At 42.7% G+C, this 16,024-nt stretch overlaps 2 protein-coding genes across 2 annotated transcripts; one reads left to right on the top strand and one right to left on the bottom strand.

Moving 5' to 3' along the window:
• Positions 1-2,705: 2,705 nt before the first annotated feature.
• Positions 2,706-7,540, bottom strand: fignl1 (fidgetin-like 1). The gene is made up of 2 exons (XM_005927030.3): positions 7,226-7,540; positions 2,706-6,651 (listed from the first exon to the last, which is right to left on the bottom strand). Exon 2 carries the CDS (start codon positions 6,632-6,634, stop codon positions 4,721-4,723), a length of 1,914 nt encoding a protein of 637 aa, XP_005927092.1. The 5' UTR covers positions 6,635-6,651; positions 7,226-7,540; the 3' UTR covers positions 2,706-4,720.
• Positions 7,541-8,150: 610 nt separating this feature from the next.
• Positions 8,151-12,586, top strand: ttl (tubulin tyrosine ligase). The gene is made up of 7 exons (XM_005927027.3): positions 8,151-8,854; positions 9,055-9,133; positions 9,231-9,463; positions 9,667-9,802; positions 9,910-10,179; positions 11,592-11,735; positions 11,871-12,586. Exons 1-7 carry the CDS (start codon positions 8,686-8,688, stop codon positions 12,070-12,072), a joined length of 1,233 nt encoding a protein of 410 aa, XP_005927089.1. The 5' UTR covers positions 8,151-8,685; the 3' UTR covers positions 12,073-12,586.
• The last annotated feature ends 3,438 nt before the right edge of the window (positions 12,587-16,024 follow it).

Below are 16,024 nucleotides of genomic sequence, written 5' to 3'. Positions count from 1 at the left end.
TTTTTCCTTCTTTTTTTCAAGATTTAAAGTAATAGGATTTACATCCTTTTTGCTTTGACACCTTTCTGTGTTGAATAACAGCAAAAATGTCAATTCCTTCTGCGGCTGTTTCCAGTGCAGGCAAACCCAGTGTAACATAAATACAATCAGTAACGTAACAATCAGTGTAGATAGACCCACAGCTCCCCTGTAAGGTTTTAACCTGCTCTTGTGTTTGTAATAACCTTCACGTTATTTATACATTTACATGCCTGTCTGTTTTTTGTATTTATTACAGTGATCGATGTTTGTTTCTTAGAGTAGTCAAAGCTGCATTTTTTTTTCTTTTTCAGTTCGGCTGTACTAAATGTGTATGATGTTATCTGATCCATGACTGCTGCTGGAAGCTATTTTTAGTGTTATCAGAGGGAAATGTTATCCTGGACTTTTCTGTTTTATACCTGATGGCTAAGAATTGTTTGACCCGTGAGACGAAAACGAAGTTGACCTCAGTTGAAGGGAGCTTAATGCTTGCAAAAATATCAATAAAGGATATTTTATATATGCAAATAGTGTGGGAAGAGTGTTTCTGTTTTTTTTTTTCTGTTTTTAAAGATGGCTGTAGAAGTAAGGAGAAAGCAGACCTCCTGGATATCCGTGTGCCAAAGGAAATGTGAAAATCTACAAATTGGGGTCGGGCTCGGCAAAATTAACTCGGGAGTTAACGGAAAGTTTCCCTCAGATTCGTTCCCACATTTCGCTCTCTTCACACGCTCCTCAAAGTCTGTGAAATAATTACGTTTACATGTCATTCATGCTGCCAGCTCTAGCTGTCAAAGAAAAGGGTAGCAAACAGTGAATGACTGGCATTTGTGCAAAGAAACAAACACAAAAAAAGCAGACGGTGAGAAAATTAAGAGGGAGTGAAGAGTAAACAAACACAACCACACTGTAGACTTGTTTTTCAGGGGAAAAAGGCAAATACTAACTCAATTAAAATTTAATTTTGCCACATTAGATAATAAATCACCAAAGGGACAATATGAGACTGAAATATTGGAAGGTACATACTCCACACACACACACATACAAAAGCATGTCGACGTGTGCCGTGCGTCCAAGACCTGAAGAGTCTGGATGGTCCTCTGAGCGGCAGAGAGCTGGGACAGGGAGGATCAGCCACCGGAGCAGAAGGCAGGGGCCAGGGCTCTGAGGGCCAGGTCTGTCTGTAGATGCTCATTCGGGCCGGCAGAGGAGCTCAGCAGCGCCGCGCACTGAGACAGCCTTGTCCAGATGGCTGCTGTGTGATTTAGCTGAAACGGGAAGCAGCTGTGGCCAGCGATGAGCCCCCCTACGCTTGACTAGGACCCAACAGGGGAGGGAGGGCATTTGCATGAGAGGGATAATCTGGCCAACCAACTCTGGCCCTGCCAGAATCCCAGATCTCACTTCCCCTTTCAGCCCTGGACAGAAATACTCCTTCAAGAAGCAGACTAAACCAGAGTGGTGGCTTTTACATGTTCCAACAAGAAGTTTGAAATTACTATTTTTCACACTTTTGCCGGGCTGCGGTTCATTAGTGGAAGACCATAATAGAACATTTACTGCAAACTTCGCAAATGGGAGCGCTGTGTTTACCGGTGTTTCTCAACATGTGCAGATTACATTTGATTGCCTGTCTTGGCATTTCGTCACATGGATTTCACTACTTAGGAATGCAGTTTGATCATGTAAAGATATGTCTCACTAAATGAGCAACGGGGACATTAAGTGCATGTTTGCATGTTCTGCAGAAAGAGCAGCAGAAATTAACTCATATTATAAAACATATTATGTTCTTTTACTCTCACATGTATCTACCTTTCAGACTGAGAATTTTATATTGAATTGTTACAATGTAAACAGTGATGCAAGCTGGACAATAAGCAAAAAAAAGTGTGGTTAGAGAAATCATCATAATTAAACAGACAGATTCATATATAGCTAATTAGTGCTAACTAACAGACTACTAAAATTCTACCGTTTCACTCAGCACAAACTTGTTAGATAGTCTGTCTCACACAGCACGCCATAGTATTACTCAAATAACCTATTAAAATACTGTAAAAGGCCCAGCAGACCCAGATCATCTCTGGCTGCTTGCATCAATACACCTGTCAATGAATATGACCTCAACCGAAGTCAGACAATCCAGGTGAATTAATTATTTTTTTAAAAGTTCACCCAGCTCACTGTTACGAGCAGTAAAACTACCCATAGAGGCCAGACTGCTTTATTAGCAGGCTGTAAATATGTTATTTAACATTGTAAAGTTGGACATTATAACACGGGAGTCTTTGTGAACTGATGCTTTTGGAGCCAGCCTCAAGTGGCCATTAGTGGAACTGCAGTTTTTGCGGGACTCGATTTTTCCACTCTGGAGACTGCACTGTGGTAAAACAGAGTAAAGAAACCCCCTTTTTCAGTAATAGCCAGCAAACACAGTCTAATTTCATGGTTGGTGGCACAGAATGTTTTTCTTTAAGTAAAATATTTGTGACATACAACAGCATGATGTACTCTTTCCTATTAGCCAATCTGAAGGCAGTATGGAATTACCGGACCCTGCATCAAACAATGCAGACGGTAACTGCACAATATGGATACATTGCAGAAAGAAATGTTGACTAAAACCATTGTATGCTTTCACAAGAACTCTAAATAAATATAGTAATACCGTAAATTTACCTGTAATGTTTCTATATTACAAATGACATGAGATTTGATTTTAAATACTGGAATTTTATTCCTATAACTTATTACATTTAAACTTCTACTTGAGCACAGCTTGTGTAGTTCTTCCACAACTGTATATATGTGAACACAGGGAAAAAAGCAACACCAAGTGCTTATACTTATTTCTACCTCAGCTTGAATCCGTATTAAGGATAAAATGATTCAGTAAAATGACCTTATTTTCTTCTCTGTAAATGTACTGTGTGATGTGTTTGTTTGTGACCACACTGCCCCAGATGTGACCACTTGCTTCACAGCCACAGTCAAATTGAGCTACAAGCTTACACCATATGGCACAGTTTTCAGTCCATACTCAATGGGCTCTATAGATCCCGTCAGCACCAGAGGAATTCTGCGCATCTGTCCTGGTCCAGCTGTGAGGAGTCCCCGCGATCGGAGAAGCCCACCCGTTGGGGGGGAAGGGTGCGTGTGTGACTACTTTCACTGCTGGCTAATTCAACAAAGTTTCTATACAGTGGCCAACAACACAAGTGTGAAATATTTATCAGGGACCTGACAAAAAAGATGAAAAATAAATGAAAGCCCCGTTTTCATGGTCTTCCAGATTCTCAAAGATTTCTTGATGAAATTTACATGAGATTTTGTTTCATGTGTGCACAATCTCTAATGGCCCCCTTCAGTGGTAGTGCATGTGTGACCAGTGAGGCATTTAACTTGAAAAACATAATGTTAAAAATCCTCACACCGCTTGCGTGAGGGACGTCTTCACTGAGAAAGCAGTTGCAAACACTTTGACCGGGCACAAACTCCATGGATCAGAACTAACACAGAGGCCCTGCAAAAGGGATGTATTGCAGTAACACTGCTGTCTTAATCACTAACAGGAAGACAGGCAAAGTTTTTCTTTTTTTTCTCTTTTTAAACACAAGACCCAGGATACTCTCCGTGTTGCCCAACTTCCGCGGATATGATTAACACATCCAGCCTCAGGAACATTTCAGGACAGTGAGACTTCAGGCAAACCGTGGTTGTGGTGCTCAAACGTGATCACACTGCCCTCTGTGGATCGCATGGGATCGGATATGTCACCGCAGCCTAGAGATAAACTTATTGCTTACTGTCACACTCTGAGACAAAAACTTGTGGAGATGTGTGATATATACATTTATTAGGGACAAAAACAATTTCGACCATGCAGTTAACTGAAAAAGACCAAACAGATGACAAGCATTAAGTCATAATTCGACTGTGAATGTCTATCCTTGATGTGAAATACTAGAATTTAAATGGAAAACAGGGCTTCAACTGGAAAATGGTTTGTGTATAATACACACTACCTAACACCGGATCACAAAGCAACAGAACAAAATCAGCCTGACCGGCACAAACACCTGAAAATGACCAAAAAGCTGAACGCAGATGGCAAATTCTCTCAGTACAAAGTGGGAACGAGGTAAGGTTTTCTTCATTTTTTCTTCATGTTACGACACCCTGACCTTTACGAGTAGTGTTGAAAAACCTCAAAACAACGGACCACTAGCACAGAGACTAACACATTACACATACACTCATAAAAGAGGCACCTGTTCACCTGTGCAATCCAATATGACTGGACTAAGCTGATACACAGGCTTAAAATAATTATTTAACTGGTAGCCAATAAAAAGGTCCTTTTCTCTTCTTTAATTCTGTTTTCCTTGTCATTTATGGAAGCCCTGTTTTTCGTAGGCAAACAAATAAAACTGAATTCAGCTCTTCATCACACAGATAAGGCCAACTTCTCATCATAGGGATATTTGGCAATATATGGGGAAAAACCCCAGAAAGACTGCATTAAAGAGACCCGTCTTATAGTTTTCAGCTTTTTCATGAGACTGTCATTCTTTGTTTTTAGTCCTGGGTCCTCCCACTTTGTCGGGTTTGTGCAGAACAAAGAAAGCATTTAACGTCTTTACATTTTCCATTTCTTTCAACACCCAGAACCTGAACGGAGACAAAGAAAAGTTTAACGCCCACATCCAAAGGTTTTATTCCACTCTTCATACAGCTCCAAGTCCTTTGATGACACACTGGGACGTACAGTCTTCAGGGCGTCGTGGAAGTCACTGTAGATGATGGGTCGCACCTGATCCGCGGTGATGGTGGCGATGTCACTGAGCTGGATGCTGCGTATGGGCCCCAGTGCTGCCTCTCGACACAGCTGAGTCATATCGGCTCCGGAGAAGCCCTCCGTGGCTGTCACCACCCTCTCCACCTCGCTTTCTCCCAGCTGGTTTTTCTCCTGAGCCATGAGGTTTGTCACTATCTGGCGTCGGGCAGTCGCTTCGGGCAGGGGGATGTATAACCGCTTTGCCAGGCGGCGTCGTGCTGCCTCGTCGATCTCCTGGGGCCGGTTGGTGGCACCCACCACCAGGATTCGGTCCTCTGCTGCAGTGGCCGCTCCATCTAGCTGGACCAGAAACTCTGTTTTTATCCTGCGCGAGGAGTCGTGCTCACCGTCCGTCCGCTGGGACAGCAGGGAGTCGATTTCATCGATGAAAATAACAGCAGGCTGGTGGCAGCGGGCAATGGCAAACAGAGCTCGCACCATTTTCTCTCCTTCACCCACCCACTTGGATGTGAGTGATGAGGCGCTGATGCTAAAGAAAGTGGCACCTGATTGACAGGCAATACATTTACCTATCAGAGTTTTTCCAGTTCCTGGCGGTCCAAACAGCAGGATGCCTTTGGGTGGGCCACGGAGGCCAGTAAAGATGTCAGGTCGCAGCATGGGCCAAACCACAATTTCCTTTATGGTAGTCTTGGCGAACTCCAGACCTGCTATGTCGTCCCAGCCCACCGGAGGCCCGTGGTCCATGATCTCACTCATGATCAGCTCGATTATCTTTGGCTCAAAGTTTTTCAGACGCTCGTCCAGGATTTGAGGTTCCTGATTGGAATTACGGCTCGCCACACTTCCCTCCTCTTCCTGTCGTGGAATGGGAGACACAAATTTTGAAAATGCACCTCGAGGCCTGTTGGCGCCCAGAGATTTCTTCACAGTTGCCGCCATCCCAGGGGCCTGACCTCTCTGAGGCTGATGGGAGTGCTTTCGCTGCTGGTCAACAACAAACTGCTCACGAGCTGTTTTGAAGGTGGTAACAGCCCGTGGGTCTGATGACACCTGACTGCCATTTTGCTCCCTGCCAACATCACCTCCGTCTGTGTTGTAAAAATGTTTCCGCTTCGATGTGTTGGAGGTGGGAAAGAAGGAGGACTGATAGTGCTGCGTGACCCCTGCGGGGCCAGGGTTTACATGTGGGAGAGCTGGAGAAGGGCGACTAAACACAGACTGTGGCTGAGCTGGAGGTCGGGAGAATGAGGGTGGATTGACTGAAATCCCTTCGTGACTGCTGGGCCTTTCCACAGAAACATTAGCAGGGATACTGGCTGCGATTTTAACCTCTGATTTAAGCTGCGGTGGTTGCACAGTTTTAAAGGGAGGAGTGAGAGAGCTACCTTTACCCTCTTGCCCCACAGTTATGTTAATGTCAGCTGGTGCCACCACAAAGCTCTCACCTCCTGTCTTTGCCTGAATTGTTTTCTGAACACTGGGCAACTCCAGCACGCTCTCTGCAGTGAGGGATGACTCCCATTTGTCGCTGTAGTTCTTCTGACTGCGGGCCAGATGGAGCGCGCTTTCTGCATAGTTGTTGAGCCCTGTGCGCGGGTCGTCCGAGTCCAACACTGCAGCGTAGCGCTCCGAGTAGGTCCTGAGCAGGCTGGCCATGCCGGCCTGAGAGAGCTGGGAGCTTGCCCATGCATACTGAATGGAGAGGATGTGGGCCCGGTAGGCATCGGCCGTCTGTTCAGGTGTACAGTTGCCAGATGAAATGTCAAAGGACCTCTTCTGCCATTCGTCCAGGTGTGCGCCACTCATGCCTGGCCTGCTCCAGCCTGGTGAAGACGAAGGGACAAGAGTTATTAAAAATACATGACCCCAGTAAATGCCAAGGCACAAATCTCCCCAAAACCCATACAGAGAAAAAGCTGCCACTTAATTACGTTACATAAATAACCATGTATGCAGTAACACTGAGTTATAGTGATTTTGATATAAATGAAAGGAATTAAAAAACAAATAAACACGTGATTTGAATCCAGCTTTAAAAATGGTAGGCCACACTCATTAGCATTGAAACTGAACAGCCTTCATCCTTCGCCCATGTCTTTAATACTCCACATGTCCCAGCTGAGATAAACTCTAAATACAACATTTCGTTTTCTCAGACTTAAATAAAACTCCTTCATCCCCACATAAAGCAACATACAACTGCCTCCCTGAGCATGATCTCCAACGATGAATAGTCAGTGACAAGGCTAAAAGTAATTTGAATCTCTGTATATGTAGCTGAACCACGGAGAGCTGCAGTAAAAACAGGTTATCAGTCTCGACGCACCCAACTTGTCTGAACTGTTATCTGAAAATGCGCCACAACAAACAACAGTATTCATAATGGACGTCACTTACTATTACTGATATCTTGTCAAAAAATTATAAAAAATATATGAATACACTCGTAACAACTTTTGTAATGCACTTTAACTCGATGTTTACAGTAGCGGTAATTCCCGCCTCTAGTTTGTTCTCCCTCCCGAAACTAGGACTTCCTGTCTCGTTCCAATTCGCTCTCAAAAAATCTACAACTGTGGCCGTCGCATAACTTTTCACCTAATACAGGGAACCAGCGCAAAGAAGCAACGATCTTAGTTTTTGAATACATAAAACATCGAATAATGATGACGAGACTGGGACATTAAAGTAAACGAAATGAAGCAACTAAGTTTTTTACATGTTGGAACGAGACCCATAAGTTGTCACAAGTAGGGAGTGCTCCATTTATCCTCCAGTTCCGCCCAGTCCAGGCTACAAAAGCTAATACACCTCGTTATCAAATTTCACGAAAAGTTTCGTGATTGATGTTAGTTATTTTAAGAAGTAAGAGGAACTTAATATAAAACGTGGAGCGATTTTTCTTCAGTTTCAAGACTTTTTTCTGCGGACTATGTTGCCAACAGTACACAGGTCTGCTAATTTTAGTGAGGTCTACGACGCCATCTCCTGGCTACAATACGCATATGGCATTGCCACTTTAGAGTCTTTTTTTCTGGGAAATGTAGTTCTCTTGTCATTGAACTTCATCCAGACTTTGAATTAAATCAAAATCGAGTTTAAATGAAGTAGATTTTTTTATACATATCGAATTCATTTTGTGTCAAATTGCTTTAAAAATATAAAATAAACATTTAAACAGATATTATCCTGGACATCACTCTGTTCATAAACTACACTAACCACAACGGTTGCGCGGTGGTGTTTATGCTGTCGACGGTGGATGACAGGGTTTGCTGCTGATTTCCAGAGAATAAAGCGCACGCCGGCGGTGGGAGAATAGCCCGTGTTTGTGATATTGTGCAGCAAACTATCCACTTAGTTAATGTTTCCGCTCCTTGTGACTTTTTCCTTTGCATTTGAGGACAAATACCGGAAGTGTCTCGTAGATAACTGTTAGCAATTGTCGCAGACCGTTAGCTATAACCTTAGCTAATCCGGAGACGGGATGTAAATTTATCCAGACGGGACCAGCCCCAGTAGCCGGTATCAGCAGTCAGTCACTCCCTTGTGTGGTGCTTCTGAAATAACCCTGTGCCGACTTATGTGAAATTGCTTTACCTGGCATGGTGTTTTATATATAATACATATTAGCCACGGAGTGCTGAAATTAATCTTCCGAGCACCAGTTTGAGTTAACTGGGAAGTGTGGAGGGGATATGACTGACTCATCATCATGGCACGGACAGAGGAGATAACCCCAACCGTTCTGTCTGCTGCAGTGCCAACCCGGCAGCCGCACAACTAGCCAGACAGCTAAGTTACTCACACACTAAACCGTTTTGATTAAACCTCTGACCCCCTATCGCAGCGGCATTATGAACGCCCCTATGTACACCTTTGTTTCCCGTGACGACAACAGTACTGTTTATGCTGAAGTTTCCAAAATCCTCCTCTCAACCGGGCAATGGAAGAGGCTGAAAAGAGACAATCCCAGATTCAACTTGATGCTGGGTGAGCGGAACAGATTACCCTTTGGGCGTTTAGGTAAGTCAGACTTTCTTTCTTGTTTCTTAAGAATTGTTTTCGGGCTATTTTTGGTGTCCACCCTTTCTGGATGAGAAAGCAGCTGTGACTGTGCAGGGCTGCATCCTGTGGAAAGATTGTCTCTCTTATTGAGAGTTTCTGTGCACTGTGCATGCGGATTTATGAACAGACGGTAAAGCATCTTCACTGTGACCTTACAGGCCATGAACCCGGACTGATGCAGCTGGTGAATTACTACAGGGGGGCAGACAAGCTTTGCAGAAAGGCATCCTTGGTCAAGTGTGTGCAAATCTGTCATTCCTGCCATCATTCATGTTACTGACACTGCAGTTTATTACATGACCACTTTCCTTCTGACCCCTTTCTTAAACACTAGGCTAATAAAGACCAGCCCAGAGCTGTCTGACTCCAGTAACTGGTTTCCAGAGTCCTACATCATCTATCCCACTAACCTCAACACACCTGTTGCTCCTGCTATGAATGGCATCAGCCATCTGAAGAGCAATCCGAAGACAGATGAGCGGGAAGTTTTCTTGGCCTCCTACAACGCTAAGAAAGAAAGAGCAGAGGGTACAGTGTGGATAGCCAAGTCCTCTGCTGGAGCTAAAGGTGATATCATTTTATCTGTCTATCTATCTATCTATCTATCTATCTATCTATATAATATATATATATATATTAGTATATATATATATATATATATATATATATATAATATATATATAAATATATATAACTCTATATATATATATTATATATCTATTGCTAAGTGTGTGTGTGTGTGTTTTTCTTCTTGTTTTCTATTACTACAGGTGCTGGTATTTTGATATCCCACGATGCTAATGAGTTGCTGGACTATATTGACAATCAGGGACAGGTTCATGTTATTCAGAAGTACTTGGAGAAGCCTCTGCTTCTTGAGCCGGGACATCGGAAATTTGACATTAGGCAGGTTTTATTTTCTTATTCTTTTTTTTTGCCAAACTTAAAGTCACAGAGAAAGCACTGCTATGTCCCAACTTAACAGCTTAGCTTTATGTTTATGCTATTGCTAGGAGCTGGGTGCTAGTGGACCATCAGTATAACATCTACTTATACCGCGAGGGCGTGCTGCGGACCTCCTCGGAGCCCTACAACAGCTCAGACCTGCAGGACATGACCAGCCACCTGACTAACCACTGCATCCAGAAAGAGCACTCCCAGAACTACGGCCGATACGAGGAGGGGAACGAGATGTTCTTCGACGAGTTCAGGCTGTACCTGCTGAACACTCACAACGTCACGCTGGAGACCACCATATTACCTCAGATAAAGCAGACCATAAAGTAGGCACCTATTTTGCTATTGTTTTTATTATTAGTTCTTAGATAAAAAGCTGAGCTTAGCTTTTTTTATGCCACACTAAAAGGCAAAATATTATTATTTTTTTAAAAATTTGAAATCAGACATAATGCCTCTCCGTGAATCGCTACCTTATCGTGGTGGAGGGGTTTGTGTGTCCCAGGGATCCCAGGGGCTATGTTGTCTGGGGGCTTTTGCCCCCTGGTAGGGTCTCCCATGGCAAATTGGTCCTGGGTGAGGGACCAGACAAAGAGCGATTCAGAAGACCCTTATGAAGAAAACATCGAGGGAACAGTTTACACTGCCCGGGATAGGGTTGCCGGGGCCCCGCCCTGGAGCCAGGCCCGGGGAGGGTGCCCGAGGGAAATTGGGTTAAGGCTGCCAGCCGTGCCAGCGCCATCTTACCCTTCCGACCATACATACATATTCCCGTTTTCCTCCTGAATCCTGCTGGTTTTTACCTCTTTAACACATAAAACTTCCAAAACATCACCTGACCAAGCTACAATTTAAGTTAAAGCACACTCTATCAGCTCGGTAATATGATGATTGAGTCCATGTGAGAGTAATTGTCCAGAGAATTCATAGAGAGGGTGGGTATCATGTGTCCTACCTCTTTAGTGCTCCAGTCTGAGAGCTCTCTTGTCCAAACTGCACAGAGTATTCCTAGCTGAGAACATGTCTGGTGTGGACTTTCGCTTGTTGTGCTACAACATGCAAAATAGGAACTTTGAACAATTCCTGGACCTGATCCTCCCAACATTATAATGGGGGTTCATGTTTTCACTCTCGCTTATCTGCTCCTTGCTTGCTTGTAGTTACCCTTCTTGCGTCCTGTGTGAACAAACACAGTTTTAAACCTATGCTGTGGTTTTGTACAGGAAAAGGAAGATTGTGGTTTTTAGCAGAACCTCTTTTCGTAACTGTTTTTTAACAGATATGAGTGGTTTTACACCACTTTGCATATAATTATTGGTGATTATTAATTTGTGAATCTCTTCCAAAGCATGTCTTTGTTCTTTCTTCATCCACTCGCCCCCAACCAGTTGCAGCAGATGGCCCCGCCCCTCCCCGAGCCTGGTTCTGCTGGAGGTTTCTTCCTGTTAAAAGGGAGTTTTTCCTTCCCACTTTTGCCATGTGCTTGCTCATAGGGGGTCATCTGATTGGTCGGGTTTTCTTTGTATTATTGAAAGGCCGTATAGCGCCCAATCACAACTCTTAAAAACTGTCGGTGTGCGATTAAACCTCATATACTGGTGTTAATAACAGCAGTATACAACCATTACTGTTGTGAAAACGTGACTGATGTTTGGCAAATGCTGGCTGCTCTCATCACTCAAAGAGACTTTGTTATAAAAGGATGATCAGTGATGATTTTGGGTGTCTGGTTTCACAGGAGCTGTTTGACATGCATCGAGTCCGCAATCAGCACCAAGCACCTGTCCTACCAGAGCTTCCAGCTTTTTGGATTTGATTTCATGGTGGACGAGAACTTCAAAGTGTGGCTCATTGAAATCAACGGCGCTCCAGCCTGTGCACAGTCAGTACCTTCCATGTTACGTGTCCTTTAGCAATGTTTTTCCATCTAAAATATAACAAATTTTACATCTGTTTAAAATTTGAAATGTTTATAATTATTTTTATTATTGTTATTATTTATCCTTTCCTAATGCAGGAAACTATATCCAGAGTTATGTCAAGGCATTGTGGACGTGGCCATTTCCAGTGTCTTCACCCTAAACAGCGGCGACTCCTCATCTGCGTCCTCTTCTCCTTACTCGTCCTCCCCATCTTCCTCCTCCCTGTTCACCACCAACTCCTGTTCCTCTCCCAAACTGAGAGCACCTCTCCACGTGGGTCCTTTCACTCGCCTGTAAGCACAAATATGCCCCCTCCCTTTTTCTTCTGTGCTAGAAGCTTCTTCCATCCCCCCCATCCTCATTGGTCGCACGTGCCGCCTCTCTGCACCCTGAGATGCTGCACATGCGAGCAAGCTGCCGAGCCGCTCCTTCGTACTTTTGCACACGTTGGCCCAAGGGAGACTTTCTCTTTAGGGACTTCTCTGAACTGCAGGAAAGATCCGTGCGCTCCTGATTATGCATATTTTGAATGCGAGGATGGCAATGAACTGGTCAGTAAATGTTCTCAGAGTTTCTGAACGATGACGGGCATCCCCAAGCAGATTGGTCGAAGTGATGAAAGTCGCAGAGACGCTCCAACTGAGACTGTAGTGCCTTACATTTCCAACCACTCTCCCTTAAAAGAAAGCCTGCCAGTTAGCTTGCTCTGTTACAGTAACCTGTACTCGTTCTTTAAGCTTTTGCACTGTTGCTCACTGAAGTCATGTTAAGTCCACAAGAAAATAGCATAAAACAAGGCATTTGACATTTTAGTGAGCTTATGGAGGTTTGAGTGCTGTTTAATCATCAGACACTTCTTGTTTTTTTGTTTTTAATCACTTTTTATAACTGACTTACAAACAAGTTTGTTTGAAAAATATTAGACATGATCAAGAAGCTCTAGAGACTGAAGGATGAAGGCTCTGGTGTGTTACGCTAACACTACTTGTCTGATTGAGCTAAAGGATGGCCTTGAAACTGAACATTCCTCCTGACTTGACCATGTGGACACTACATCAGGGCAGCTGGGTGGCATAAGTGAGCAGGGAGACTGTGCTTCAGCTGTAAACCCGGGAGCGAGTCTGCTACAGGGACCTCTCAGTGGCGAAAAGGGAAAAATCCTCGTCAGTTATTCTGTAATCAATTTGTTTTATGTGATCTGAAGAGAGCATGTTTGTGTGAAAGCATGTAGCATACAAGCCCTAACCCACAGCTCTGTTTGCTGTAAAGAACTCTGTGTTTTCTCTCTGATAGACTGTTATTGTAAAGTGTAAAGTGGGTCTTTGTTATTGAGCTGGTGAAGTGAGCGTAGAGTAGCTTGTACAGAGTGTCTTACTGCTTCTTAAACATGTTTAACGACCCCATTAAAGGACACTTGGAAAAGATAGCAAAGCTGATAAAATGCTTGTTTCCCCGTGTGTTGAAAAACACACTGTGGTGAGCATTACCACATCGTCATTACCAAAGAAAAGTCAGCGGTGTTAAGGAAGTCCCAATACAGTGGTTAATTTCATAATAACTTGGACTTGTTTCGCTTTGTGGGGTCTTTAAATATTTGACCTTTTCATTCGAACGAAATCTTTGTGAGTAGACAAGATTTTAGAGGTGTTCCCGTCCAAGACGACTTGTGTCAAATCTGTTTTGTGTTACTGCTCGTTAGAAATGATTGTCAGATTGTTCAGTTGTTGTCTTTTATTAGATTGAAATAGTTGACAGTTGCACATTCATGTGTTTCTAGGGGCTCGTTTGATTCCCTTAAAAAAAGGAAAAGAAACAAAAACACCCTTTTGTTGAAATATGTGAGGTTTTGTGTCCCAATAATTAAGGTGAATCATCAAAACCTTTCATTCTTTCTTTTTTTTTTTTTTACTCTGTGTTTACAAGAAGACTCGAGAATGAAGGATGTGTAAGAGACTGAAGTTAATACGAAGAGAAAACAAAATCTTAGTATTGTTTTTAAATCTGTAGGGACATTTCCATCAAAGGGAAGGGTTCCTTAGAGGGAACTGTATATTGTTTTTTTGTTGTTGTTGTTTTTTTTAAAAGGCGTTTAAATGCACCTTTATTTTTTTTTGTACCGGGGTAAATTTGCCTCTTTCATTAGAAAACCTCATTGATGTCATTTCCTCTTACTTAGAGTGTTTTTGTACATGTGACTCATTTTCTCATGTTTTCCTTGTGTGTTTTATATCTCTACTTTCTCATCTTTACCAAAGATTATCCTGCTGCATTTTCAGTGTTACACCTTTTGTAGTGAACAGATTGTCACAGACCTGACTCGAAAGCAAGCATCATGATCAGAGGAATGTGTGCTGTTTTTTTTTGTTTTCTTGTTTTTTGTTGTTGTTGTTGTTGTTGTTGGGTTATGATTTATTGGAAATCTGCATGAACGTTTGTCTTTATCAGAGACAATATTATTAGAATAAAACATGTTACTGCTTCTGTCATGCAAACATTTCTGCACATCCACGTGTTGGGCTGCATTTCTGATGTGCATTTCAGGCTTCTGAGCAACACTGAAGAAGATGAGGGAAGCAGAGTGGTCTGTGAACGCAGCTCGCAGACGAGCTACAGAACGTTCAGAAATGACCCAGACCTTTGGTAGGTGGATGGTGAAATAATACGACACTAATAAAAGTTCAGTTTTTGTTTCTAAATTTTGCCTCTCTGCTGTGAGACTGGTTATTAACTAATGTTTTTTTGATTTGTCTTTGAACGCCTCGCAGATTAGTTAAAAAGAGAAAATGTGTCTAATCCATTTGTTAGGTGTGACTTCTTTTATCATGGGAAAAGTCCACATGAGTAGGTTATCATGCAGATGAACCACACACCCGCACATAGTTATCTTATATTTCTTCCTTCTTTTATTACTCATGGTTTTCTTCTGAAATTTGGCTTCTCTCTGACATAAGTCGACCTCATTTGCCCCCAGGAGGTGTACCCACATGATCTTAAACAGGGACATTCAACCAGCTTTGCATGAAGAAATTCCTTTTAAACTAGGAAATGAAACAAATTATTAAAATTTTATCTAATAATCTTAGCCAAGATAGCAGTGAAAGAACTGATGTGTGGCACAGCTGCATCATCTGTCCGTTGTTTTGTTCTAACCCACTGAGATATATGTAGGGTCATGTGATCTTAGATGCTATATAAACATACAGTACATACATACAAACACAAACTTATGTGGGGTTGCTTTTACTAAAAAATCACTATCCACGATGTGAAAAAACACGAGGGAAATAATTATTTGATCCCCTGATTGAATTTGCAAGATTGCTTACTTCTTTGGAAGTGAGCAATCTTTTAGACTAGTTTCATTTTGATGGAGAGAGACAGAATATCAACCAAACTTCCAAGGAAAGAGATGACATGAATGTTATAAATTGGTCTGCATGTCACAGAACATGACTCGGTGGCGAAATCTTTGTTGGCAACTACCAACAGCGCCAAGCAGTAAGACATTTCTTGTAGTTGGTCACCAGGTTTGGCCACATCAGGAGGGATTTTGGGCCACTCTTCTTCAGAGAAACTCAGAATCATTTTGGTTTCTTGGCTGCTGCGTCGCAACTCAAAGCTTCAGCTCCCTCCACAAATTCTCTCTAGGACTGAGGTCTGAAGACAACTCCATGATCAGAGAGAAAGGAGGAGCTCTGCACACCTTTACTTGTATGTGTTGATATTTGCGTATTTTTATGATTTAACATAAAACCACTGAAACATCCTTTAGTCTGTTGCACATCTGTAGTCACAGAAATCACAGCCTCAGTATTTACACTCTGTTTCGACCACAAACCTTGGTCCAAACCTTCTCCTGGACATCCAGCTGAAGTGAAATTGGAGCCCACATTAATTCCTTTTATGTGAACATTTCTGAGATCCTGCATTCACCATCCCACGAGCTTCCTTCCAAGGATGTTGAATGTGAAAAATGCTAACAGTTCACTTAATTATCCAAATTTCACACAAACTAGCACTTTAACTGCTCTTAAAAAACAAGTCAATGTCCTTGTCCAGTTTAGAGCTGGGGCTTTGTAACAAACAGAAAGAGTGGGACAGACTGGATTGTCCCATGACTGAGACATCAGCCAGCAAAGACGGGCATGGAGAAGACACCTAGAAACAGAGCTGCAATCACTCATTTTATGGTGTGTTCTTAATGCATAGGTGGGCTTCGGACTCACAGATGGGTCAGCCTATTATTCAC

This window comes from Haplochromis burtoni, unplaced genomic scaffold (assembly GCF_018398535.1).
Source record: "Haplochromis burtoni strain Fernald_Lab_line unplaced genomic scaffold, NCSU_Asbu1 Contig_96, whole genome shotgun sequence".
NCBI lineage: Eukaryota > Metazoa > Chordata > Actinopteri > Cichliformes > Cichlidae > Haplochromis > Haplochromis burtoni.
Note: the sequence above shows the minus strand (reverse complement) of the source record. Positions and strands in the feature narration are given on the sequence as shown.